Consider the following 27,165-nt stretch of genomic DNA (forward strand, 5'->3'; position numbering starts at 1 on the left):
GTGCTGCACTGCCATCTTTTGGATAGGATATTAAACCCCAAAGTCCCTGACTGCCCGCTGCTTCATTAAACATCCCTCTTTAACCAAGCCTTCTCAGCTGGATGTGTAAGATTCCAATCCTACTTCAAACAGGGGCAGGGAAGCTCTCCTTTATGTCCTGGCCAATACTTAGCTTTCAACCAACAACACTACAAACAAAAGAATTGGGAGCAGAAGATGGCCACTCGGCCCCTCAAGCCTACTCCGCCATTTGATGCGATAATGGCTGATCTAATTTGAATCTCAACTCCACATTTCTGCCTATGCCCGATAACGGTTCACCCCCCCCTTGCTTACCAAGGATCTATCTACCGCTGCCTTACAAATATCCAAAGACTCTGCTTCCACCACCGTTTGAAAAAGTGCGTTCCAAAGACCCATGACCCGTTCAGGGGAAAAAAATGTCTCCTTGTTACTAAACTAAAATTGATTATCTGGTCATTTGTCTCATTGGTGGTTCTGAGTCCTTCACAGCAATATTATCGGATAGAATCCAAGGCAGTGGCCAAAAGCTTTTAGGTGGATCTGGATGACCGACAGGACAGATCTTGAAAACATGTACCCATGCACAAGTTCACATGTTGGTATCAATATTCAATGGCAGGAGCTGTACGTACACTGATAAATACTTCTTGATGTATATTAGTGGCATGAACTTGGGTATGCAGGCCATTATTTCAAAACAGGTTACAAACTTGGTGAACCAGGAGAAGATAGTAACAGATTTCAGGAAGATATAGGCAGACTGATGAAATGTGCAGACATATGACAAATGAAGTTTAACGCAGAGAAGAGTGAGGTGTGAATATTTTGATAGATGATCTTCCGAAGCTAAATTGTACATTATAACGGGAACGCAGAAATAGACTCAAATCTTTAAAGCTGGCAGTACAAGCTGAGAAGCCTGTTACAAAAAAATATCATGTGGGACCCTTGGTTTTATAAAAATGGACATTAAAGCAAGTTACACGAATCCTTTCTAACACACTGGTTGAAGAACATGTGGAGTATTCCGTCTGATTCTGAGCACCCCAGACTTGAGTAATGAGGTCAAGTCTAGGGAAGGGTGAAGAAGAGAAGGATACCGGGATTCAACGGCGTCAGGTACACGGGTAGACTGGAGAAACGGGGGCTGAGAATATTTACAAACAATTTAATCGTGGTCTTCCAAATCATGACGGGGTTTGGCATAGTGAAGAAGAAGAAGCTGCTTTCAGTGGCAGGAGGGTTGGAAGCCAGAGGTCAAAGATTTAAAGCAATCAGTGAACTAACCAGAGGCAGCACGGTGACACAATGGTTAGCACTACTGCCTCACAGCGCCAGGGACCTCGGTTCGATTCCTGGTTTGGGTCACTGCCTGTGTGGAGTTTGCATGTTCTCCCCATGTCTGCATGGGTTTCCTCCGGGTGCTCCAATTTCCTCCTGCAGTCTGAAAGATGTGCTGGTTAGATACATTGGCCATGCTAAATTCTCCCTCAGTGTTCCCGAACAGGCGCCGTAGTGTGGTGACTAGGGGTTTAAGCTTACTTGTGAGACCAATAAATAAACTTTAAACCTGAGATGACACTGAGGAAAAAATATTTGCGCAGCGGGTTGTTAGGATGTGGAATCTGCCTGATAGTATGGTGCAAGCAGATTCAACAGCAATCCATTGAAAGGAAACCGGAGAAATATTTGAAGGGGAGAGTGATATGAATAACGGACAGTGTATGGGGACTAATTGGATTGTTCTTTTTCGGAACTGACACAGGTGTGGCATTTTGAATGGCCTCCTTCTATGTTGCATCATTCTATGATTTTAACACATATACTTCTCTCTCAACTTCTGGTTCATTGCCTCAAATTGATCCCACTAGTGACATCCCAGCAAGTGTCATTACTTCCTCCTGCTACAGAATAACACAAATTACTCTCACAGGGCATCATTTGGAAAATCCAACATCACCCGCAGCCTTAATTGGAAAAATAGAAAAGTGCTACTTTGCTGAAATGTTGCTAACAAAACTGTATACCCTGCAATAAAAGTGGATCTGGTGAAAAATATAAGGTTGAAAAACGTCAACCGTTGGCAATTTTCTTCCAGTACTGTTGAGGACAAGACGCGAATGGCTTCATCAATGCAGGCAACGCAGTAGCACAGTGATTAGCACTGCTGCCTCGCAGCACCAGGAACCCGGGTTCGATTTCCAGCTTGGGTCACTGTCTGTGCGGAGTCTGCACGTTCTTCCCGTGTCTGCATGGGTTTCCTTCGGGTGCTCCGGTTTCCTCCCACTGTTGGAAAGACGTGCTGGTTAGGTGCATTGGCCATGCTAAATTCTCCCTCAGTGTATCCGAACAGGTGCCAGAGTGTGGCGACTCGGGGATTTTCACAGTAACTTCATTGCAGTGTTAATGTGAGCCTAAGTGTGACACTAATAGAAACAAAGGACGGAAGTCTCTGGCCGCACTGGTCTAAAAGCCAGAAATTCCTGCCTGACTGCCAATGGGGTTTCACTTTCTCCACCAACTTCTGGCCAAAATGTAAGAGGTAGTTTTACGCAGTGAACACATGAAAGAAGCACATGGTCAAATAATATCATGGACATCACAGAAGGAGACATTCAGTCCATTGTTCATTTGCTGGATCTTTCAAGGAGTTATCCCTCTCTCCTCCTGAGTCTATTTTTCCCTCAGCGTGATTCCGAAGGTAGTTGTACCAGTCATGTCATTGGACCAATAATCCAGAGATGGCAACTTCGGATCCCACCGTGATAATTTGAGAGTATGAATTCAATTGTAAAAATCTGGGCCTGAATTTTTCGCACATCGGACGCGCGCACTCAGTGAGTCTGAAAGTTCCCACCCGTGATGTGCACCAGAGAGCAATTTCACGCTGGCTGGCCAATTAATGGGCATCCAGAGTGAAAAGCGCTCTGTTAAAGACTGAGCACTGCCAGGGAGGGTGTGGGCTCAGAGGAAACCCTAACCTGCTCCCTCGAGGGAGACATCCGCCGCAGAGCTCTCTCAGGGAGGGCTGTTGACCCATGAGAAATAAATTGCAATAGATAACTACACTGCGAGCATCTAGGCAGTGCTATCATACACAGACCACAGTCCCCAGACACACTGGTTAATTTTATTTCAGCCCTGACAGTCCATCCCATCCTAGATCCAGGCTGAAAGATGTGCGGGTTAGGTTGACTGGCCATGCTAACATTGACCCTAATATCAAGGGGATTAGCAGGGTAAATGTGTGGGGTTATGGGGAATAGGGCCTGGGTGGGCTTGTGGTTGGCACAGACTCAATGGGCCGATTGGCCTCCTTCTGTAGCGCAGGGGTTCTATGATTCTGTGAAGGTCAAACGTAAAGGCCGTCTGTTCAATCGGCCCATCCGCTAACCGCAAAAACAGAAGGGCCAGGAAAAATTGTGTCGAATGGGCAAGACTGCTTGATTGTCGGCTCCAACCCGCGTGCACTCGCCACCGAAATATCGTGCTGGTGTGCGATGACACTGGGACCGGTGCCCAACATCTTTCTCACACAATTTCACACGCTTCCAGGTGGGGCGCATGCCCGCCCGAGCATCGCAAAAATCCCGGCTGCGATGAGTAACTGTGAATCGGTTAGATTGTTGCAAAAACCCAACTGGTTCACGAATGTCCCTCCAGGTAAAGAAAGCTGCTGTTCTTTCCTAGTCTGGCCGATGTGCGACTCCAGTCTCACAGCAGCACCGCTGAATGCAACAGCCAGTCTGCAACAACCTCTCAGTTGACACGAACCGACTCGTTTGCTCCTCAATTTGCAATCTATCTGCCAATATATCTCAACTTGAACTGTCATTATCTAATAGAATCATCTGCGCATGTATCACCAAACAGTAACTACTTAAACCAAGGATTGAGAAAAGATCATTTAGTGTGTGAAAAGCACTGTGTACACATTACAGTCATGGGCTTCACTCCACCCACAGGGAGAGTTTTATATCAATGCTCCCAAATCCCCCAAAGGCTATCAAGAATGTTTATCTATTCGCACTGTTCAAACCGGGCCTGCTGCCTTGAAGCACAAGATTGCCTATCCTTCACCCTCATTAGCTGGGAATTTCCTTGGGGCTTTTCACTCATCAGCCACTGTAATTCCTTACAGCCGATTAAGTGCATTTGAAAAGCAATCCATCCCTTTCAGAAAGACAGCACCTCTGGCAGTGCAGTACTCCCTCAGTATGCCACCAAAGCATCAGTCTGGATTACCTATTCAAGTCTCAGCCATAGGGTTTGAACCTACAGCTTTCTGCTTGAGAGACGTAAGAGCTACCAACTGATGTGTGCTGACAATCTGCACGGTGGCACGGTGGTTAGCACAGCTGCCTCACAGTGCCAGGGACCCAGGTTCGATTCCTGGCGTGGGCCACTGTCTGCACGTTCTCCCCGTGTCTGCATGGGTTCCCTCTGGCTGCTCCAGTTTCCTCCCACAGTCCGAAAGACATGATGTGGAATTGATTACCTATTAAGACTCGCATTCCAACCATTGTCTTGTAATTGAGTTTGTGTCTATGTATGCCCTGTTTGTGAACCCAACTCCCACTCACCTGATGAAGGAGCAACACTCCAAAAACTCATGCTACCAAATAAACCTGTTGGACTTTAACCTGGTGTTGTGGGACTACTTACTGTCCAGTCCGAAAGACATGCTGGTTCGGTGCCATGCTAAATTCTCTCTCAGTGTACCTGAACAGGCCACGGAGTGTGGCGACTAGGGGATTTCCACAATAACTTCATTGCGGTGTTAATGTAAGCCTACCTGCAACACTAATAAATAAACTTTTAAAAACTTCTGAGGCTACCTCCTCGTACATGTTAGATGCAGTGTCTATAGTACCCTGTGATACCATCTGGCAAAATATGATGAACTGGTCACGCCACCGGGATCTTCTGGTCCCGCCGACAGTGTGGGGTGGAGCCAATGGGAAATCCAGGAGATCCCGCCACTGGCCAATGGCACGCCACCTCCTGCCGCAGAGAAACACACCATGGGGAGGCCAGGGAATCCCACCCATGTCCGTGGGATGCATAAAGCAGAGGGCCAACAAACTTCTGCTGACAGATCTTTTTAAACAAAATCCATGCCACGTACCAGTGACCAGAAAAGATATCTTACCCTTTCAAGCAAAATTAACTTGTGGCAGCATCAAGAAAAACTAAATGGTGCTGGGTGGAAAAGAAAAAAAAAGGCTTGTATTTATTTAACACTTTTCACAATCACCAGACATCTCAAAGCATTTCAAGTCAACAAGGTACTTCTGAAGTGAAGTTTCCAATGAAGGAACTGCAGCACTCAATTTGTACACAGCAAGCTCCCACAAACAGCAATGTGACAATCAGTGGGGTTGTTCCAGTGAGGTTGATTTGAGAGATAAATTTTGATCAGGAGACCAGGGCCAACCACTCTTCTTTTCAAAATAGCGCCGGGGGGGTCTCTTACATCCAGCCGAGAAGGCTGATGGGGACTCGGTTGAATATCTCATCCAAAAGATGAGACCTCCAGCAGTGCAGCACTCCCTCAGTACTGCGCTGGAGCATCAGCCTAGATTTTGGTTCTCAAGTCCCAGGAGTGGGACCTGAACGAGGAACCTTATGAGGAGGTTCAGGGCAAGAACTGAACTACCAACATTTTAACCATTTGGCCACCTGAGCCAGAAGGAGGAGTTCCACAGCTGAAATAAAATCTTCCTTCCTCTGCTGGCTGCTTCTCCCCTCACCTAACCAGAAAACCAGGATGCAAATCATTTTATCTGACAACCCAAAAAATCGTTTCTTTCGCCTTTTAGAGAACTAGTTATGACATTGTACTCACATTCCTCATCACAACCCTTTTCAATCACATCAATCTAATAAATGATTTCTGAAATTTGGGTGTTTCAGATCTCCAGCGACGCTGGCAAAAATCCAAAGAATATATATTTCATTTTTAATTAAAGTTGAAATTGAACATGCCCCTCCAAAAACATCATAACTCCATGAACACCTGAGTGATTAAATTATGGGTGGGAGCTCAATAATTGGACACATTTTCGAGATTAACTTGGACACATTTTCCAGATTAAGATAATAAAGTTTCCCTGCTGGTATATTTCAAGGGTGGCGTATGGCAAGAGGAGACCAAAGGTAAGGATAAAGTGCCTTGGTTAAGACACCAGGGGCAGGTTTTAATCCATGGGAAGCAGGTCAAAATGTGGAAGAGAAAGAAAAAGATATGGAAGTCTGAGGCCACATACCAACTGATTCAAAAACAGCTTCTTCCCTGCTGTCATCAGACTTTTGAATGGACTTCCTATATATTAACCTGATCTTTCTCTACACCCTAGCTATGACTGAAACACTATAACCTGCACCCTCTCCTTTCCTTCTCTCCTATGTACTCTATGAACGGTATGTTTTTTCTGTATAGTGCGCAAGAAACAATACTTTTCACTGTAGCCCAAACATGTGACAATAATAAATCAAATCAAAGTTTGAGCCGTGTCTGCATGTCTGTTGACATCCAATGTGTAAGGAATTTAATGTTAATTTTAAAGGGCGGGCAATGGGGAGCACAAACGTCATGGGATAGTGGCAGGATGGATGTGGCCAAACCTGCCATCAGGTGAATACAGTGCCCCTCAGGGCGAGCTATAAAAGAACCCCTATGACAACCACAGCTCTACAGGTAGAGAACAGGTATTTTCCAAGGTTGGCGTATGGCAAGAGGAGAGCAAAGATAAACATAAAGTTCCTTTGTCCTGCACAGTTGGCGGGTCCCGTTTTTGGTTCCCACTCCTTGCACAGTTAACTTATCTCAGAAGGGATGTTAAATCTGGCCTCTTTGCTTATGATGTGGAGATGCCAGCGTTGGACTGGGATGGGCACAGTGAGAAGTCTCACAACACCAGGTTAAAGTCCAACAGGTTTATTTGGAATCACAAACTTTCGGAGTGCCGCTCCTTCCTCAGGTGACTCACGAGAACAGGTCAGCCAGGGACAAGGTTTGTAGGTTAGAAAGGATATATTGTCTGGAAGCCAACAATTCAACCTTCGATCCACATCAGTCACCTCCTCAGAATTCTGAATCATCTCCTAGGACTACACCCGCCCCCTCATTCCACCCCCCGGCTCCTCATTCCACATCCAGCTGCTCATTCCAGCCCCGCCCCCAATTGCAACCCCACACCATCATTTCACCCCTGCCCCCTCATTCCAACCCCACCCCCTCATTCCAACCCCACCCCCTCATTCCAACCCCACCCCCTCATTCCACCCCCCATTCCATTCCCACCCTCTCATTCCACCCCACCCCCTCATTCCACCTCGCCCCTCATTCCAACCCCCCTCATTCCACCCTCTCTCATTCTACCCCCGCCCCCTCATTCCCCCCCAGCTGCTTTGCCCCTGCTACTGCCAGAAGTCCCGATCTGTGACCATTCCCCTGCTCCCCTCCCTTTTCCTCAGTCTTCAACAAAGACAATGATTCACCTGTGATCCAAATGGACCACCTCACCAGGTGCATGCCACCTTTGCCCATTTGGAAATCAGGGGGCATGACTTCCCCAATTGCTGCTTACTTATTCATGAATGTTTGACTTTGCAGAAGCTGTGATTTAACGAGTATTCATGGATTGCAAATGTAGGGAAGAGGGGCTCCCATCACCGGACCCCGTGAGTCCCAACCTGTCATTGAAGCACCACCAACTTAAACCCTTCAACACAATCTGCCAGCGTGAAGCTGAGATTTTGGTTCCCCCCTGATCAAGTCAACCCCACCCGCCATGATTCTCACTGGTGATCCCAATAAATTCTTTCCAATATATTCAGGTGGAATGGGGTTTGAACTCACAGCTAACTCAACAGATGAGAGTGCTGCTAGCTGAGCCAAGCTGGCACCTCTACAAACTCTCCGCTTGATGACCGGTTTTCAAACAAGTCTTCACGATGAGTAAGGAAGAGATTGGAAACTCTGAGCCAGGTAGAAAATGAGCAACAGATCAGTAATACTCAGTCCAGTGGCACAGGCCAAAATATCATACAATAACTCAGCAGATGAGTAACTTGAGGCTGGACAGACAATGGGTGTTGCATGATGATGATTAGGAAAAAGATGACTTTGGACTAATGGCTCCCAATGCTCTCTGCAACTGGGAATTTAGCTTAGTACAGACTAACTGACAGGGATTGATTGCTGTAAATTGTCAACAGCTCCATTATCATAGAATCCTTGCAGTGCAGCTGGAAGCCATTTGGCCCATCGGGTCTGCACCAACCACAATCCTACCCAGGCCCTATCCCATAACCTCTGCTAGTCCCCCTGACACTAAGGGGCAATTTACCATGGCTTATCAACCTCACCTACACATCTTTGGACTGTGGGAGAAAAGCGGGACACCCGGAGGAAACCCAGGCAGACACCGGGAAAACAGTCAGCTCACCCAAGGCTGGAATTGAACCCGGGTCCCTGACGCAGTGAGGCAAGAGCACTAACCACTGTGCCACCGTACCGCCCTCTTGAGTGCTGCTGAAAAAAAGAGACACATCTAAGCTTTTTGTCTTACACTCATCAGGACACTTTGCAAGAATACCAGCATCAGGGGAAAACAACAATTGAGGCTGTATAAGAGAGTGCTGACTGGTTGGCAAATGGACTCTGATTGGTGGAGGTGTTGTATGAAGAATGCACCAGTTGATGGTGACTAGAGTTGTGGGCTACCAAACGACTGTTTGAGCTCCATCATCTCAATACCAGGTTGACAGAAGATCTGGATGGAACTTGATATGACTGGACCAGCAATTTCTATATCCCGGAAAGATTTTTTATTAATGTAACAGAATTGAGGTAAATCAGTAAGTAAAGCAAATTATAGAAATTCACTGAATTCAGACACCAGGAAATTCCATTTTAAGGAATCCCAAGTGTCCGATCATCCTCATTTGATCCTGACGCTTACAAGAAAACAAATCCTTTCCCCCATGTCACTGACATCAAAGAAAAATTAAAATCCAGAAGGCAAGCTGCACAGTAAACAATTTCAAACAGCAAACAGCTGGGTCACGAACAGAACTTTACTTCATGTTTTAGTTCTACTTGTGAGTCACAAGTGAAATTAAACATTTTCTTCAGTTGTGGCATGAAAAATGATCACCGTCTTAAATCACTAACGCCACAAAACACCCAAGAAAGGCTTCCTAAAGGTTTCCTAATTTATTATGTGTTGAGAAAATGTTCTGCAATGTCAACTAATGGGAAACAGACGCAACACTGTGGTGCTTTTAGAGGTGGCATATTCAGCAAATGGTATGGAGACAGCTGCAATAGACAGGCTCAATGTGTGGGTTGAAAGGAGAAGATGAACATGTGGGACCACTCCAGACAAGTTAGCAGTTGGACACTTCAGTCTCAGGTGCCTTCTGAGCACTCAATGTCATAGAGCCATCGAGTCATAGAGGTCTACAGCAAGGAAATAGGCCCTTCGGCCCAACCTGTCCATGCCACCCTTTTTTTAACCACTAAGCTAGTCCCAATTGCCCGTGATTGGCCCATATTCCTCGATATCAATGTAGCTATCTAAATGCTTTTTAAAAGACAAAATTGTACCCGCCTCTACTACTACCTCTGGTAGGTCATTCCAGACACTCACCTCCCTCTGTATGAAAAGATTGCCCCTCTGGACCCTTTTGTATCTCTCTCCTTTCACCTTAAACTTATACCCTCTAGTTTTACACTCCCCTCACTTTGGGAAAGTATCTTGACTCTATAGCTGATCTATGTCCTTCATTATTTTATAGAGACTGCTATAAGTTCACCCCCAAAGCCTCCTATACTCCAGAGAAAAAAGTCCCAGTCTATCCAGTCTAGACGTGTTACTGTCTAGTGGATATGGGCTGACACGGTGGCACACAGTAGTTAGCACTGCTGCTTCACAGCACTATGGACCTGGGTTCGATTCCGGGCTTGGGTCACTGTCTATGCAGAGGCTGCACATTCTCCCTGTGTCTGCGTGGGTTTCCTCCGGGTGCTCTGGTTTCCTCCCACAGTCTGAAAGATGTGCTGGTTAGGTGCATTGGCCATGCTAAATTCTCCCTCAGTGTACCCGAAGGGGCGACTCAGGGATTTTCACAGTAACTTCATTGCAGTGTTAATGTAAGCCTACTTGTGACACTAATAAATAAACTTTAAAAAACCTAACTGTATAGTGTGGAACTCTGTGAAGGAATACTGTAGTGTCCTATTCACAAGAGCCCAGACATACCAAAGGAGGCACTCAGGTACGTCCAATCAGGGATTGATGAGTGCGTATGAAATGCTCACATCAGCGAGTGTACCTTTGAGAATTCAATTTTTAAAAACAACCTCCTACAATGCCAATTTGTTTTGCAAACTAATCTGGTGACAGCATCTTAAAACTGTTTTTCTCTATGATTTGATTTGATTGATTTATTATTGTCACTTGTATTAACATAGTGAAAAATATTGTTTCTTGCGTGCTATACAAACAAAACATACCGTTCATAGAGAAGGAAAGGAGAGAGTGCAGAATGTAGTGTTACTACATTCTACAGCTAGGGTGTAGAGAAAGATCAACTTAATGCAAGGTAAATCCATTCAAAAGTCTGACAGCAGCAGGGAAGAAGCTGTTCTTGAGTCGGTTGGTACGTGTCCGAAGAAAGAAGGTGGAAGAGAGAATGTCCAGGGTGCGTGGGGTCCTTAATTATGCTGGCTGCTTTGCCAAGGCAGCAGGAAGTGTAGGCAGAGTCAATGGATGGGAGGCTGGTTTGCGTGGTGGATTGGGCTACATTCACGGCCTTTTGTAGTTCCTTGCGGTCTTGGGCAGAGCAGGAGCCATACCAAGCTGTGATACAACCAGAAAGAATGCTTTCTATGGTGAGAGTTGGTGAAAGTTGGTGAGAGTCATAGCTGACATGCCAAATTTCCTTAGCCTTCTGAGAAAGTAGAGGCGTTGGTGGCGAGCCAACATTGATGGTTACCTGTGTTGATGGTTACCTGTGCTGGAAATTACAGGAACTACACTCAGGTTTTGAGTACAAGAGTAGGAAGATGCCATTGCCAAGTCTATGATTCTTGGTTTCAGTTCGGCCAATTATCGGAACGATAACCCTCTGTGCAGTGATTGCACAGCCAAAAACACAATATGGGCTATAAAGTGCTTTGGGATGTCCTGAGGTCGCGTTTCTTTATCAAAGGGGCAGCATGGTGGCACAGTGGTTAGCACTACTGCCTCACTTTGTCAGGGATCCGAGTTTGATTCCCATCTTGGGTGATTGTCTGTGTGGAGTTTGCACATTCTCCCCGTGTCTGCGTGGGTTTCCTTTGGGTGCTCCGGTTTCCCCCCACAGTCCAAAGATGTACGGGTTAGGTTGATTGGACATGCTAAATTGCTCCCTAGTGTCAGGGTGGTTAGTAGCATAAATATGTGGGGTGATGGGAATTGGGCCTGGGGATGGGATTGTTGTTGGTACAGGCACGATGGGCCAAATGGCCTCTTTCTGCACTGTAGGGATTCTATTCTATGTATTCTATGTCATGGAAAGTGCCAGATAGATGCAAGTCTCACTGTCTGCACTTAAATACTGGTGCTGAGTGATCTTCAAGCCACTGTGATCTCTGGAGTACAGGAGGGATGGATGTCCTATTACTCTGTTTCGAGAAACTTCCTCGAAAGTCTCAACTTCTCGTGTGCACCATAGGTTCTAACAAACAGATGATTGGTAGTTCCAAATGACCCTCAATTGGAACCATAATCACTGAAACACTTCCTAGTCACATCAGTCGCCTGTATAATGAAAGACACATGCATTCCACCAGTTCAACTTTACCGTCAATCTGGGTAACTCTGAAACTAATCTCTGCATCGTAACGCAAATGGATCTCTGCCTGGTAATGAGGACCAAGCGTGTGGGAAGGGCCAGGTTTTTGGGGACATTGTGGCACCCTGGCATGTGAACAAACACAAGTCATGGGGGAATCTTTCATTCACTGCAACTAGCCAGGTCTCTTCTGGCATGTTGGCTACACTGGACGTCTTTCTCGCTGCAGAAACCAAACGTTCACTGGCAGGCGAACATGGGAACAATGCATACTTACTTGCAATACCTGTATGCATTATTAAGTTAACATCGGTGTTGATCAAACAAAATCAAAACGCATGAACCAAGGCTTCTACTTGCCTGTGAGGGTTCACACAGTCTGTGCCCAGATACTCATAGGGTTCTTCTGCAGTATTGTTCTCAAAGAACTTCTGTTGATGCTATGTCATGGTGTGGCAGGAACAACCACACATTTCCACCCAATGATTCATAGAATCATAGAATCTCTACAGTGCAGAAGGAGGCCATTCGGCCCATCAAGCCTACACCAACAACAATCCAACCCAGGCCTGATCCCTGTAACCCCATATATTTACCCTGCGAACCACCCTGACACTAGGGGCAATGTAACATGGCCAATCAACCTCAGCCACACATCTTTGGACTGTGGGGGGAAACCGGGGCACCCAGAGAAAACCCATGCAGACATGGGGAGAACATGCATATTCTGCACAGACAGTGACCCGAGGCCGGGATTGAACCCGGGTCCCTGGTGCTGAGAGGCAGCAATGCTAACCACTGTGTCGCTGTGCCGCCCAGCTGAGAGGCAGTGTCCGGTGGTCATTCCACGCTTTTGGGGTGATGGGTAATGTTTATTTTTAAAGTTTGAAGTTGATTTATTTTTTAGTCACAAGTAGGCTTACATTAACACTGCAATGAAGCTACTGTGAAAATCCCCTTGTTGCCTCACTCTGGCACCTGTCCGGCTACACTGAGGGAGAATTTAGCATGGCCGATGCACCTAACCAGCATGTCTTTCAGACCGTGGGAGGAAGCCGGAGCACCCAAAGGAAACCCACGCAGACACGGGGAGAACGTGCAAACTCCGCACAGACAGGGATTTGGAACCTGAGTCCCTGGCGCTCATGCTGCAACAAGGAATAATACAGATGGTGATGTTAGCCTACTAAACTTTGGGAGTAATGTAAGAAATTATATCGAGAAAAACTTTAATTTTAATTATGCCTTTCATAACCTCAGGAATCCCCAAAGCGCTTTACGATCAATGAGGTGTAGTCACTCGGTGATGTAGGAAACGTGGCAGCCAATTTGCAATCTCCCACAAATAGAAATTAGTTCATGACCAAGGCGGCACGGTGGCATAGAGGTGAACACTCCTGCCTCACATCTCAAGGGACCCGGGTTCAATTCTGGCCTCGGGTGACTGTCTGTATGGAGTTTGCACGTTCTCCCCGTGTCTGCGTGGGTTTCCTCCAGGTGCTCCAGTCTCCTCCTACACTCCAAAGATGTGAAGGTTTGATGGATTGGCCATGCTAAATTGCTCAATAGTGTCCCAAGATGAGTAGGTTAAGGGGATTAGCGGGGTAAATATATGGGGTTACGGGGAACAGGTCTGGATGCAATTTCCCCTCAATGTCAAGGGGATTACAAGGATTGGGCTTGGGTGGGATAGTTGTCAGTGCGGATTTGATGCGTCGAATGGCCTCCTTCTGCACTGTAGGGGATTCTATGATGAAACTTACGTGAAGTCTTACATGGAATGTACTGGCATCGGAATCATCCATTTGGTCCATCCAGCCCATACCTACATTTATGCTCGACATCATTTCTCATTTAATCCCATCAGGATATCCTTCCATTCATTTCTCCACTCATATGCTTATCTGGTCTTCCCTTAAGTACATTTATGCTATCCACCCTGTGGTAAGAAGCTCCACATTTTCACCATTGCCTACATGACTGAGGGACAAATATTGTAAGAAGTCTAACAACACCAGGTTAAAGTCCAACAGGTTTATTTGGTAGCAAAAGCCAATAGCTTTCGGAGCGCTTCTCCTTCGTCAGATAATTATTTTGTAAATTGAGTTTGTGTCTTTATTTGCCCTGTTTGTGAACAGAACTCACAGCTACCTGATGAAGGAGCAGCGCTCCGAAAGTGAGTGGCTTTTGCTACCAAATAAACCTGTTGGACTTCAACCTGGTGTTGTGAGACTTCTTACTGTGTTTACCCCAGTCCAACGCCGGCATCTCCACATCAGGACAAATATTGTCCAGGGCACCAGATGAGCAGAAATTCCCTGCTCTTCTTCACAATTGTGCCATGGGACCTTTCATGTTCACTTGATGTGGAAGGTGGAGCCAACAGTGCAGCACTCCCTCAGTACTGCAATGGAATGGCAACACAGATATGTGCTCAGCTTTCTAGAGTGCGACACCTAAATCAATGACCTGAGAGTGAGAGGCAGGAGTGTTCCCCACTGATCTACAACTGTGGATCGCTCACACCAACTTCTCTGGCCGATGTCCATTAATTTAGGTGGTTGTACAAGAAGTTGAAGGTATTAATGGTTTCCGGGCATAAGTTGGCATTACAGTCTTCGGAAGTTTTTGTTTATTCTGTAGCATACGGGGTAAAACTGTTTCTTCAGCAGTTTATTATTTATTATTAGAGTCACAAGTAGGCTTACATTAACACTGCAATGAAGTTGCTGTGAAAATCCCCTAGTCGCCACACTCCGGCACCTGTTCGGGTACACTGAGGGAGAATTTAGCATGGCCAATGCACCTAACCAGCACATCTTTCGGACTGTTGGAAGAAACTGGAGCACCCGGAGGAAACCCACGCAGACACTGGGAGAACGTGCTGACTCCGCACAGTGACCCAAGCCCGGAATCAAATCTGGGTCGCTGGCACTGTGAGGCAGCAGTGCTAACCACTGTGCCACCCTGCTGCAAGGAGCTTCAGTTGATGTTACACCATGGTTATGGGAGTGACAACCACACATTTGCACCCAATGATTCACCTGAGAGGCAGCGCCCAGTGTGAAATTAAGTCTTATGGACCATTTTGCACCTCGGAAGAATTACAGATGTGTTATCCCTTTGCACTGTATGAAATATAGCACTTCACTCTGAAGAGGTAAAAATGATTATCAATATGTAGATTGATTTATGTCCATTAACAGTAAGTCCCTTAGGAAATCTCCGGACTTGCCTGTCTCATGATGTACTTTGAAAGAAGCTATAAGCTCCTGAACTCCTCAATGGGGAAAATGTTAAGGTGTGCATTCTAACATTCTGCCGGTGTCTGTTATTATCCTAAGTTTAGGGTTTAATATCTCACCACATGGCACACAATAACGCAAACAACAAAGCTGGAAATACAAAACAATTCCTTGGCACATTGCAAATCACAAAATTACACTTTCGCTACCCACCGCTTTCTATCCTTTAATTTCAAATATATGGGAAAGCGCAAGCCAGGACTGTATTAAACAGCAGCTTTGAGGAATTTTAACCCCAAACCCCTTTCAGAAGTGATTCATCAAGAGGATCTGAACCACTAATGACATAGTCCTTTCAACTAACATAATTAATGTTTGCTTGATGCAAAAACACAGACAAAATTCACAGTCACCCCACATGGATTTGCCTGGTAACTCTCATTTAAAGAGTATTTGGAGCTACAAAAGATATATCTATTTCCACAATCTAAGGTACCATAAAATGAAGCAGTCTGGATGACCGCATTGCCAAACACCTTCGGTCCGTCTGCAAACAGGCCCCAGACCTTCCTGTCGCTTGTCACTTTAACACAGCACCCTGCTCTCCTGTCCACATATCCTTCCTCGGCCTTTTCCAATGTTCCAACACAAACTGGAGGAACACACACCTCATCTTCCGAATGGGCACTTTACAGCTTTCCAGACTGAACATTGAGTTCAACAGCTTCAGAGCATGAAGTCTCCGCCCCACCATTTATTTTTATTTCATTCCTTCTTCTCATCTCATTCATCCTTTTTTTTTATCATCTTTCATTCTTTTCCACTTCTCTATTCTCACTCTCCATCTTGTCTCCAACCCTCCTCCTGTTTCAGAGAAACTGCCACGTTCCTCAGGTAGTCCCTTAATCTGTACCTGTGTTCAACCAATCACACATTCTGATCACTTAATGGACATTTTTAGCACCTTTCTCAGCTTTCATCATTACCATTTACATTTCTTTCAACCAATCTCAGCAGCCCGCCCTTGTATAAATCTCGTCTGATTCTCTTTGCTCTCAGCTCCGACGAAGGGTCATCCAGACTCAAAACATTGGCTCTATTCGAGAAAGGAAGAAGAAAGGAAGAAACCCTACAGTGCAGAAAGAGGCCATTGGGCCCATCGAGTCTGCACCGACCACAATCCCACCCAGGCCCTAGTCCCATATCCCTACATATTTACCCGCAAACCCCTCTAAGCTACACATCTCAGGACACTAAGGGGCAATTTTAGCATGGCCAAGCAACCTAACCCGCACATCTTTGGACTGTGGGAGGAAACTGGAGCACCCGGAGGAAACCCACGCAGACACGAGGAGAATGTGCAAACTCCACACAGACAGTGACCCAAGCCGGGAATCGAACCCAGGTGCCTGGAGCTGTGAAGCAGCAGTGCTAACCACTGTGCTACAGTGCCGCCCAGATGATGATCTCTTCACAGATGATGTGGGACCTGCTGAGATTTACCATCATTTTGTTTTTATACCATAAAATTAAGCACATCTTTCAGCAACATTTATAAGATTGTACAAGTCTTTGTAGATTTATTCGCGTGAAAGGTTTTTGCAGGTACATGGGAACAGCACTATCTGGAAGTTCCCCTCCAAGCCACTCAGCATCCTGACTTGGAAATATATGGTCACTCCTTCACTGTTGCTGGGTTAAAATCCTGGGACTCCCTCCTTAACAGTGTTGAGGGTGTACCTGTACCTCCTGGACTGCAGCGGTTCAAGAAGGCACCTCAACACCACCTTCTTAAGAGCAACTACAGATGGGCAATAAATGGTGGGCTCGCCAGCGACGCCCATATTCAGCAAACGGATAAAGAGAACAATGCAGCTAATTCCTATCTAATATACACCTAACAATTTGAAAGTAGCCCAATCCATCAGGCAAACCAGTCTCCCATCCATTGACTCTGTCTACACTTCCCGCTCCCTCGGCAAAGCAGCCAGCATAATTAAAGGACCCCACGCACCCCGGACATTCTCTCTTCCACCTTCTTCCTTCGGGAAAAAGATACAAAAGTCTGAGGTCACGTACCAACCGACTCAAGAACAGCTTCTTCCCTGCTGCTGTCAGATTTTTGAATGGACTTACCTTGCATTAAGTTGATCTTTCTCTACACCCTAGCTATGACTGTAACACTACATTCTGCACTCTCTCATTTCCCTTCTCTATGAACGGTATGTTTTGTCTGTACAGCGCGCAATAAACAATACTTTTCACTGTACGTTAATACGTGTGACAATAATAAATCAAATCAGATCAAAAACTAGAGATGGGCAATAAACGGTGGGCTAGCCAGCGACACCCATATCCAGTAAATGGATAAAGAGAACAATGCAGCTAATTCTTATCTAATATACACCTAACCATTTAATTTACCCTCAGGCCGCTTTCCTATTTATTTCATCCTGGTGATAACCTCCTTGACCCTTCACCTACCTTACCCAGTATAATTGTTTTGTTCTTTATTGGATTAGGGCGTCATTGGCAATGCCAGTATTTGCTGCCCATCCCTAATTGCACTTGAGGTGGTGGTAGAGAGCCACTTTCCTGAACTGCTGCTGCAGTCCATGTGGCATCTGCGGCCCTTTGGCACAATGGAGTGGCTTGCCAGGAGCCATGTCAGAAAAGTATCATTTGAAACAATCAGTGTTAATGGGGTTCGGCTGGAGGTTAATGACACAAACATTACAGTCCATTAGTGCTCCACATGTCATGATAAGAACAGATTTAACCAAAACTTCTGCTGTTCAGGGTTGGAGGGGGAGAAGAGAAAAGAAAAGATTCAAATCTCTAAGGCGCACGATGCTGGCGTTCCATAGCACAGCAACCCGCTTGTTCCATGTTGCAGAATCCCTTTTCGTAAGGGTCAGTTCACCCAATTCTGCAATCAGAATTGATGCCCGAACTGGAACAGAACATGAAAGGGTTGGCTGACGGTAAACAGGACTCCTTTCAAGCGCTGGAAATCACCATTCCAAATCTCTTATCAAGCAAAACAAATAGCCAACACAAAGGGTTGAACAAACAAACATGGCTCCGGCCAGTTTAATGAACAATTTATACAGTAAAATCTTGACTCGAGCCTTGCCATTCACCCCGCCCCCCCACCCTTCCACCTCCCCCCCTCCCCCCAACCCCACCAACCCCCCCCCCCCCCCCCCACCCCACCCCCCCCCCCCCCCCCGCCACCCCCGCCACCCCCGATCTACTCCACCAAGACAGTTAATTGAATCGGAATCTGAATTAACTTCCTGAATGTAAACAGGCCTAAGGCTCATCACAAATCAAGTAAACACAAAGCTTAAACAGAATTGTATCCTCTCACAGAGTGATGGCTGCAATTTTGACTCAACTCGAATGCTGCCGCGTATTGACTGTAAAACAGTTTGACTGTAAAATTTATAGTATTTGACCCGGCTAGATTCTCAAACTCAGGCCTGAAAAAAGGAGGAAACATCCTTTACTATGAGAAGAAATGCAATTGGATCCCTTCCACAGAAAGTCTTTTTGAAATACATAAAGCATGCTGTTGTGATGAATGTGCTACAAGCAGGACATTTGCAGAATTTTTTCCATAAGTCAGTGCACTATATCTTACTATCAGAAACTCTTGATCCAACTATTTCTGCTGGAGACGCAGTAACACGTTGGATAGCGCGATAAAAATAGGATGCTTGTATGTACCTAAAACATCTGTGAGTACTGTCAGATCTATGCGACCCACTGGTTCATCCCGGTTGATACACGATGTCTGGAAAAGTCTAGGCTGCCTTCAAAATTGCTAACATCTGCCCGACCTCCTACACACACATACACACAGCAAGTGAACAGTTACACTGCAGTGCTATTTGCCAATTCTTGAACTGGACAGCAGGAAACTGCTTTGCACCAGCTCTCCCATCATGAAAACAGCTCCCTTAAAAAAGAAGCTCACATTGATATAGTGCCTTTCACAATCTCAGCATGTTTCAAAGCATCTTAAGAGTCAATGGGAGCATTTCTGAATCTTGTCACTGCTGTAACATGGTTAATTTACCCATACTGTATTAAGCTCCCTCAGACAGCAATGTGATGATGATCAGATAATTAATCCTCGGTGATGTTCGTTGAGGAGTAAGCATTGGCCAAGTCATCAGGCCAGACCAGGTAAGGGTGACAGATTTCCTTCCCTAAAGCACGTTAGTGAACCAGATGGGTTTTAAACAACAATTGGTGATGGTTTCATGGTCACCATTGGACTTCTAATTCCAAATTTTTATTGAATTCAAATTTCACCATCTGCCGTGATGGGATTCGAACTTCAGGCTTTGCGTTACTAGTCCAGTGACAATACCATTATACCACTACCTCCCTTAATGGTGCTCTTAACAAAAAAATCTCTCAAGCTGCTTCTCAAAGTGGCCGAAGGAGAGCAGGTGCATGTGGGAGACAGCAGTGTGTTCGAAGTTTTGTCAAGAAAGCCAAGGTTGGAGGGGGTTTATTGAACTGTAGCAAGAGAGAAATCCGAGGAGCATATGGACTTTTTAACCCCATGATCAAAACCATCTGTGCAACTGCCTCTTTCTTCCTCCTGCCCACTAAGTATTCCCAATCTCTCTGCCTCCTGGGACTTCTGGGCAGCAGGACTGAGGGAGGCAACAGCACTACCACTGAACCAAGAATAACACCTAAAATCTGTCCCTAATTTGGAACTAAAATTAATGATCTCACTAAAGCCACTGGATGACTTGATTGTGGAACAAGAAAAGGGTGGGGTTGTAGATCATATTGATGCAGTACATGATGCTCCTACAACTCCCAACTGTATTGTTAGAAGCATTGGAGCAGTCGGTGTTAACACCAGATGCTCAAAGTAGAAAAGTGTTCGGTCCCCCAGCGTAAACAGCTCCAAGAAAATCCCGACTGAAGATAAATTCAGACACACCATACTAGAGGTTTCATTAGTCCTTGATCATGCCAACCAGCTTACTGAACTCTTATTTCACATCCTGAATATTTGAAAGCTTTTTGAATTGCTCAACTCTAATAATCCTTTAAAAGATTATGAAGCTTACAACTTCTGGCACATCTTTGGATGGATCCAACTGTACAGTCAGCTGGGGAAACAATTGCAACAGCGACACACCTCACTTCAACAAAAACAGTTCAGGTGGTTACATGGTCACACAATGCATTGGGGAAATTCATGCAGCATATCACAAGGTTTACATGCTCCAAGCTATTGACAGTCTGATGCCTTCCACATGGACGTCTCAGGCAGGAGGAACTCCCATGAGGAAGGCAAAGTGTTATCCAATTCTGGCCTCTTGCAGATCTCTGATTTTCATCAGTTGACCCCTGGCCTTCAGCTGGCAAATCCACAAGCTCCGTAAAAAGCTCTATTTCTCTCTTTCCTTCTTTAAGACAGTTCCTAAAACCTACCTCTCTTGAGCAAGCTTTTTGCACTCTGCCCCACTATCAGCTTTGTAACTCTTTGTCAAATGTTGTTTGACAACACTCCTGTAAAGAGCAGTGGCACACATTAACATGTTAAAATGTTATCCAAATGCACGCCAACCTTGCAGTCCATTGTCCTTGATTTGTTCTTTTGCATCTCTGAGAGTTTAAAGTTTATTAGTGTCACAAGTAGGCTTATATTGACACTGCAATAAAGGTACTGTGAAAATCCCCTAGTCGCCACACTCCGGCGCCTGTTCGGGCACATTGAGAGAGAATTTAGCATGGCCAATGCACCCTACCAGCAGGTGTTTCGGACTGTGGAAGGAGTCCAGAGCATTCGGAGGAGAATCTCGGGCACCCAGACACGGGGAGAACGTGTGGGCTCTGCACAGTCAGTGACCCCAGCCAGGAATTGAACTCGGGTTCCTGGCGCTGTGAAGCAGCAGTGCTTACCACTGTGCCACCATGCCACCCACCTCATTTATTAGTGTCACAAGTAGGTTTACATTAACACTGCAATGAAGTTACTGTGAAAATCCCCTAGTTGCCACATTCCCGACGCCTGTTCGGTGCACGGAAGGAGAATTTAGCACGGCCAATGCACCTAACCAGCATGTCTTTTGGACTGTGTGAGGAAACCGGAGCACCCGGAGGAAGCCCACGCAGACACGGGGAGAACATACAGGCTCTGCACGGACAGTCACCCAAGCCAGGAATCGAACCCGGGTCTCTGGAGCTGTGAGACAGCAATGCTAACCAGTGTACCACTGTGCCCACCATGCCACGTTTTTCAAAACAGTATTAGGACATTCACTTTCAGCACACAGATCAATCACAGCATGCTAATGCTAAGGACACTGGGTGAGAATAATTAGTCACCACTACCTCTCCCCACTCCCCCGCTGGCGCCAAGTTATCTGACTGGGTATCTGACATCCAGTATCGGACAAACAGGAACTTACTGTTCTTGGCCCCTGCTCCCAACTCCATCCCCGCCCTCACAACAGAGGTAACAGTGCAAGAGCAGGAAGAGAAGACATCATTAAAGTTTATAAACTAAAGAACAAAGAACAATACAGCACAGGAACAGGCCCTTCGGCCCTCCAAGCCCACGCTGCTCCCTGGTCCAAACTAGACCATTCTTTTGTATCCCTCCAAAAGAATAAACTCTATTTATTAGTGTCACAAGTAGGCTTACATTAACACTTCAATGAAGTTACTGTGAAAATCCCCTAGTTGCCACACTCCGGCGCCTGTTCGGGTACACTGAGGGAGAATTTAGCATGGCCAATGCACCTAACCAGCACGTCTTTCGAACCGTGGTAGTAAACCGGAGCACCCGGAGGAAACCCACGCAGACACGGGGAGAACATGCAGACTCCGCACAGACAGTCACCCAAGCTGGAAATCGAACCCGGGTCCCTGGTGCTGTGAGGCAGCAGTGCTAACCGCTAATGCTAACTAGTGATCTTCTAGCCATAATTAGGTAAATAAGAATGGTAAGGGCGAGAGCAGTCCCACACAGCTGGACAATCGTGGAAAGGCAATGCAGGGGGATGGGTTTCGAATACCCTGAGGTGATGGAAGGTGATACGTAGATGTAGGTTTTCCCTTCTTTACAAAGTAGTCATTTGAATCTTGACAGCAGGTGGATTATCGCAAGTTTCTGTATACTAAGGCTCAGTGGCACTCTCGTCTCCCAATTTAAGGTTCGCAGTCAAGGTCTCTCCCCACGGATAACAAAGTCCAGACTTCCACTTGCAGGATGTACAAAGGGAGTGCTGCATTGTTAGGGGAGCTGTCCTTCATATGAGATTTTAAACTAAGGCCCCATCTCAAATGAGTGTAAAAGGTCCCACCATTCTAGTGCAAGAAAGAACAGAGAAGTTTTCTTGGTGTACTGGCCAATATTTATCCCCCGCCATATCAGTGGCACAGATTATATGGCTATTGTTGCATTGTTGTTTGTGGGATCTTGCTGTACACAAACTGGTTGCCACATTTCCTGCATTACGATTCCCAGCTTGGGTCACTGTCTGTGCAGAGTCTGCACATTCGCCCCATGTCCACGTGGGTTTCCTCCGGGTGCTCTGGTTTCCTCCCACAGTCCAAAAGACGTGCTGGTTAGGTGCATTGGCCATGCTAAATTCTCCCTCAGTGTACCCGAACAGGCGCCGGAGTGTGGCAACTAGGGGATTTTCACAGTATCTTCATTGCAGTGTTAATGTAAGCTTACTTGTGACACCAATAGATAAATAAACAAGCAACAGTGACTACACATCAAAGAGTACTTCATTGGCTGTAAAGCATTTTGAGCCATCCTGAGGTCATGAAAGGCGCCATGTAAATGCAAAGATGTTTCCTTCTTTTATCATTGTGACAAATTTTCGCAGAATGGGAATCTCACCATGGCGGTTTGAAAATCTCAACTCAGTTTAAAAAGTGCTGATTGCTGAGACCATAAAGCAATGAGATTAAAAACTGGTTCACTAATGTCCTTCAGGGAAGAACACTTCTCATCCTCATCAGGTCTGGCTTGATCTGTTACACAGTAAGAAGTCTCACAACACCAGGTTAAAGTCCAACAGGTTTATTTGGTAGCAAATACCATAAGCTTTCGGAGCGCTGCTCCTTCGTCAGATGGAGTGGAAATGTGCTCTCAAACAGTGCACAGAGACACAGAAATGTGTTCACCCCAGTCCAACGCCGACATCTCCACATCATGACAGGGTTTCTGTGTCTCTGTGCACTGTTTGAGAGCACATTTCCACTCCATCTGACGAAGGAGCAGCACTCCGAAAGCTTATGGTATTTGCGACCAAATAAACCTGTTGGACTTTTAACCTGGTGTTGTGAGACTTCTTACTGTGTTTACCCCAGTCCAACGCCGGCATCTCCACATCATGGTCCGTTACTCCAGGCCCACATTCACATAGTTGACAGTAATAGTCCTCTACTTGCGAGCCACTCAGTTGTGATATCTCTAGATGGGCAATAAATGGCAGGCTTGCCAGCGATGCTCACATCCTGAGAATGCATCTAAAATAAAAATTGAATGAGCTGCCAGTTTTATTTCAAAGGATTCGTGCAATTTATCCTATCGCAGTTTATACACAGCTGTGGAAACATGCCCCTGGATTTGGCTTACAACAGCGTGGCATCTAAAAACTGAGCAAAGTGCAAGGGGGAAAGCCCCACCATTCTTTCAAAGAAACTCTCTGGTAACTGTACAAGTTGACAAGTCAAAAGACATCAGAATAATTGGATTGCCCCACTAACCATCCATTAAAAAAAAGACCAGAGATTACAGAACATGGTCATTGCTGCAAAGAAAGACATGTTGCTGAAATTTTTCATTTGAACTCATCAGGACAAACACAATACCAAATTTCAAATGATCACAACAATTTATATCACTGGAGAAAGCCTGAGTGCTCTAATTCCTGCAAAACAGGAGGAGGTCATTCTGCTCATCGAGCCTGCACCAACAATAATCTCACCCAAGCCCTCTTCCCATAACCCCACATATTTACCCTGCTAGTCCCCCTGACATTAAGGGACAGCTTAGTATGGCCAACCCACCTAACCTACACATCTTGGGACACTAAGGAGCAATTTAGCATGGTCAATCCACCTTGCATGTACATATTTGGGCAATTTAGCATGGCCAATGCACGTAGCATGCACATCTTTGGACCCTAAGGGACAATTTAGCATGGCCAATCCACCTTGCATGTACATATTTAGACACTAAGGGATAATTTAGCATGGCCAATCCACCTTGCATGTACATATTTAGACACTAAGGGACAATTTAGCATGGCCTATCCACCTAACCTACACATCTTGGGACACTAAGGGGCAATGTAGCATGGCCAATGCACCTAGCATGCACATCTTGAGATACTAAGGGCCAATGTATCTACCCAATCCACCTAACCTGCACATCTTTGGACACTAAGGACGGAATTTTACCAGCACGTCCGCCCAAGGTTCATACCATCCCGCCCGAGGCCAACGGAGAATGCCATTCTCCGAGCTTTGCCCGCCCCTGGAATTGGGGCAGGCGTGCCGGTAAATTCCAGCCACAGTGGCAATTTATCTACCCAATCCACCCAAGCTACACATCTCAGGACATTAAGGGCCAATTTAACATGGTCAATCCACCTAACCTGCACAATTTACTGAAGATTAGATTGGAGCCAGTGCCATGCGGAAGAGGCATCAGTTTCCAGGTTAACTGAAGAGTGGGAGGGGAAACATGCACAATATAGACGTGTTGTAACAAGTGGGGAAGGAGCAGAATATACCCGAGGCAGGAAAGGCAGGGCTGAGAGACTCACCAAACCCTCGCATGTGGACAGTGCGACGGAAGAAGCACTCTGATTCCTGATGCATCCCTGATAGAAACAGTTGGCCTGAGACTGGGGCAGGGGCTTCTCGGTGACACCCCCCATGCCCAGGAGGTGCACCCTGAACCCTTTAGCCAGCAGGTTGGAGGGTCTGAGGTCCAGGTGCAATTCTTGGCCAGAAAGGGCGAGTTTGTAGTGTAGGCTCCCTCCAGGCGCTGAACGCTTCTCTCTGCTCCTCTGCAGGTAACCTCCATTCGAATCAACCTCCACAGGTGTCACCACTATATAGTCTGCAAGGAGATAAGAGTTTGACACTCAATGGGGTTTGTGTTTAACTTTCTCCCCGCTGTCAAACGGCCCCAATGTTTAAAAAAATATTCGGTGAGATCGCCTCATTCTGCTTTGAAGTTAAGAGGTTAAATCGGCAGAAAAGAAACTGCTTTCATGTATGTTGGTGATGTTTCTGTTTAAAAGAATCACTGTTTAGTGTCCTGTTAATTGCACATACGAGATGCAAGTTGAACAGAATTAAACAAAAGGTTTTATGGAATGAATTATGAATGAATTAACCCCCTCCTCCCCGGCCTCAGTCTAATTCCACCCTCCCCGACCACCACCACCCACCCCGCGCGCTTTATTCTGGGGCCAGGTCCATTCGGCTGCAGCCAGCTCCACACACACACACAATGCAAACGCGATCTGTCATTGATCTCAGCCACACAACGGGGCTCAGCTTCCGCAGCCCCGGAATCCAGCTCCGCCACAGCCTGAATCAAAGAGGCAATGTCACAGCCCGTGACGGATGCTGCGATCCATTAGCTGGAGATCAAGTGGATCTCTTTCTGCCTGTGGGGAGAGGGGGTGTGCAAGTTTCTCTCTCCCTCTATGAGTGTGTGTGTCCCATTGTCTGTGTCGTTGTCTCTCGCTCTCTTCTGTCTCTCTCTCTAATTTTGTCTCTACTTGTGTCTGTGCCTAGTCTGTGTCTCTCTCTCTGTCTACACCCGTGTCTGTGTACCTAGTCTGTATGTTTCCCTGTATCTCTGACTCCGTCTCTGTGTCCAAGTCTCTCTCTCTCTCTGACCTTGTGTGTCTTTTTTATTATGTTTCTCTGTGTCTGGCTGTGTGTATGTTTTTCAATCTATGTATGTGTGTCTCTGCCTGACAGTGTGTATGTCTGACTGAGTGTCTGTGTGTGTGTGTGTGTGCCTCTGTCTCTCTCTCTGTGTCTGTCCTGTGTGTGTGTGTCTATGAGTCTCTCTGGGTGTCTCTGTGTGTGCCTCTCTGTCTCTCTGGGTATCTCTTGTCTGTGTGTCTCTCTCGATCTCCGTCTGTTTGTGTGTCTCTCTCTGTCTGACTGGGTGTCTCTGTGTGTATGTATGTCTGCCTGACTGGGGGGCTGTGTGTCTCTCTCTCTCTGGGTCTGACTGGATGTCTCTGTATGTGTGTCTTTCTCGACCTGACGGTGTTTGTATGTGTGCGTCTCTCTCTGCCTGACTGGGTGTCTCTATCTCTGTCTGTGTGCTTCACTCGATCTGACTGTGTGTGTGTTATCTCTGTCTGTGTGTCCCTGTTTCTCCCAGTCTGATTTGTATATGTGTCTCTGTTAGTATCTGTGTCTGACTGTCTATGTGGCTCTTTGAGTCTCTTACACGTTGAAGTTACAGCATTCACGAACATAACTGTATTGATAAAAGTGTATGGATATATCTACAAACCATCAGTGATTCCAGTGCTATCGGGACGGTGTGGTGACCTCTGACTTTCAGGAGTCGCGCAACAGAAGTGCAAAATCTGCGAAAAGGGAGGAAAAAGCAAGTTGAAATGTTAAAATGGGTTAAAAGTTTAGCACACATCTTACAACATCACTTTGTGTGTGTGTATGATCGCAATGTTTGCAATCAGGGTGTCTCCTGCAAGAGATGTTAAATATGAAGCGGTTTAAAGTTTACACTGAACTTAATAAACAGGAAAAAAAAGAGATTAAATTCATAGCACCTGCCTGCATAATATTGCCAAGCCAGAACGCTGGAAGAAGTTGCATTGCCGTGTTGCTGAGTGGTGCAGGTACATTCCACACCGCCGGGGGAAAACCGTCCATTTCTGCGCTCCTTTGACCCAAATAAAAATGTTTTTTGTTTTAAATGCAGCAGTCTGTTACCTCCTAGAAGGCGAGTGTATCAGTGAGCTTTGCAAGCCGCGGCTCCAGTCGT

At 46.0% G+C, this 27,165-nt stretch overlaps 1 protein-coding gene across 1 annotated transcript in view; it reads right to left on the reverse strand.

The window, feature by feature from the left end:
• Positions 1-25,771, reverse strand: part of adamts18 (ADAM metallopeptidase with thrombospondin type 1 motif, 18) — a 249,863-nt gene extending 224,092 nt beyond the window's left edge. Inside the window, exons 1-2 of the mRNA XM_078210979.1 lie at positions 25,756-25,771; positions 24,947-25,245 (exon numbers count right to left, since the gene is read on the reverse strand). Of these exons, the coding sequence (XP_078067105.1) occupies positions 24,947-25,245; positions 25,756-25,771 (315 nt within the window). The remainder of the gene's footprint in view (positions 1-24,946; positions 25,246-25,755) is intronic.
• Positions 25,772-27,165: the final 1,394 nt, after the last annotated feature.

The sequence above is a fragment of the Mustelus asterias genome, chromosome 4 (assembly GCF_964213995.1).
Source record: "Mustelus asterias chromosome 4, sMusAst1.hap1.1, whole genome shotgun sequence".
In the NCBI taxonomy this organism is placed as follows: domain Eukaryota; kingdom Metazoa; phylum Chordata; class Chondrichthyes; order Carcharhiniformes; family Triakidae; genus Mustelus; species Mustelus asterias.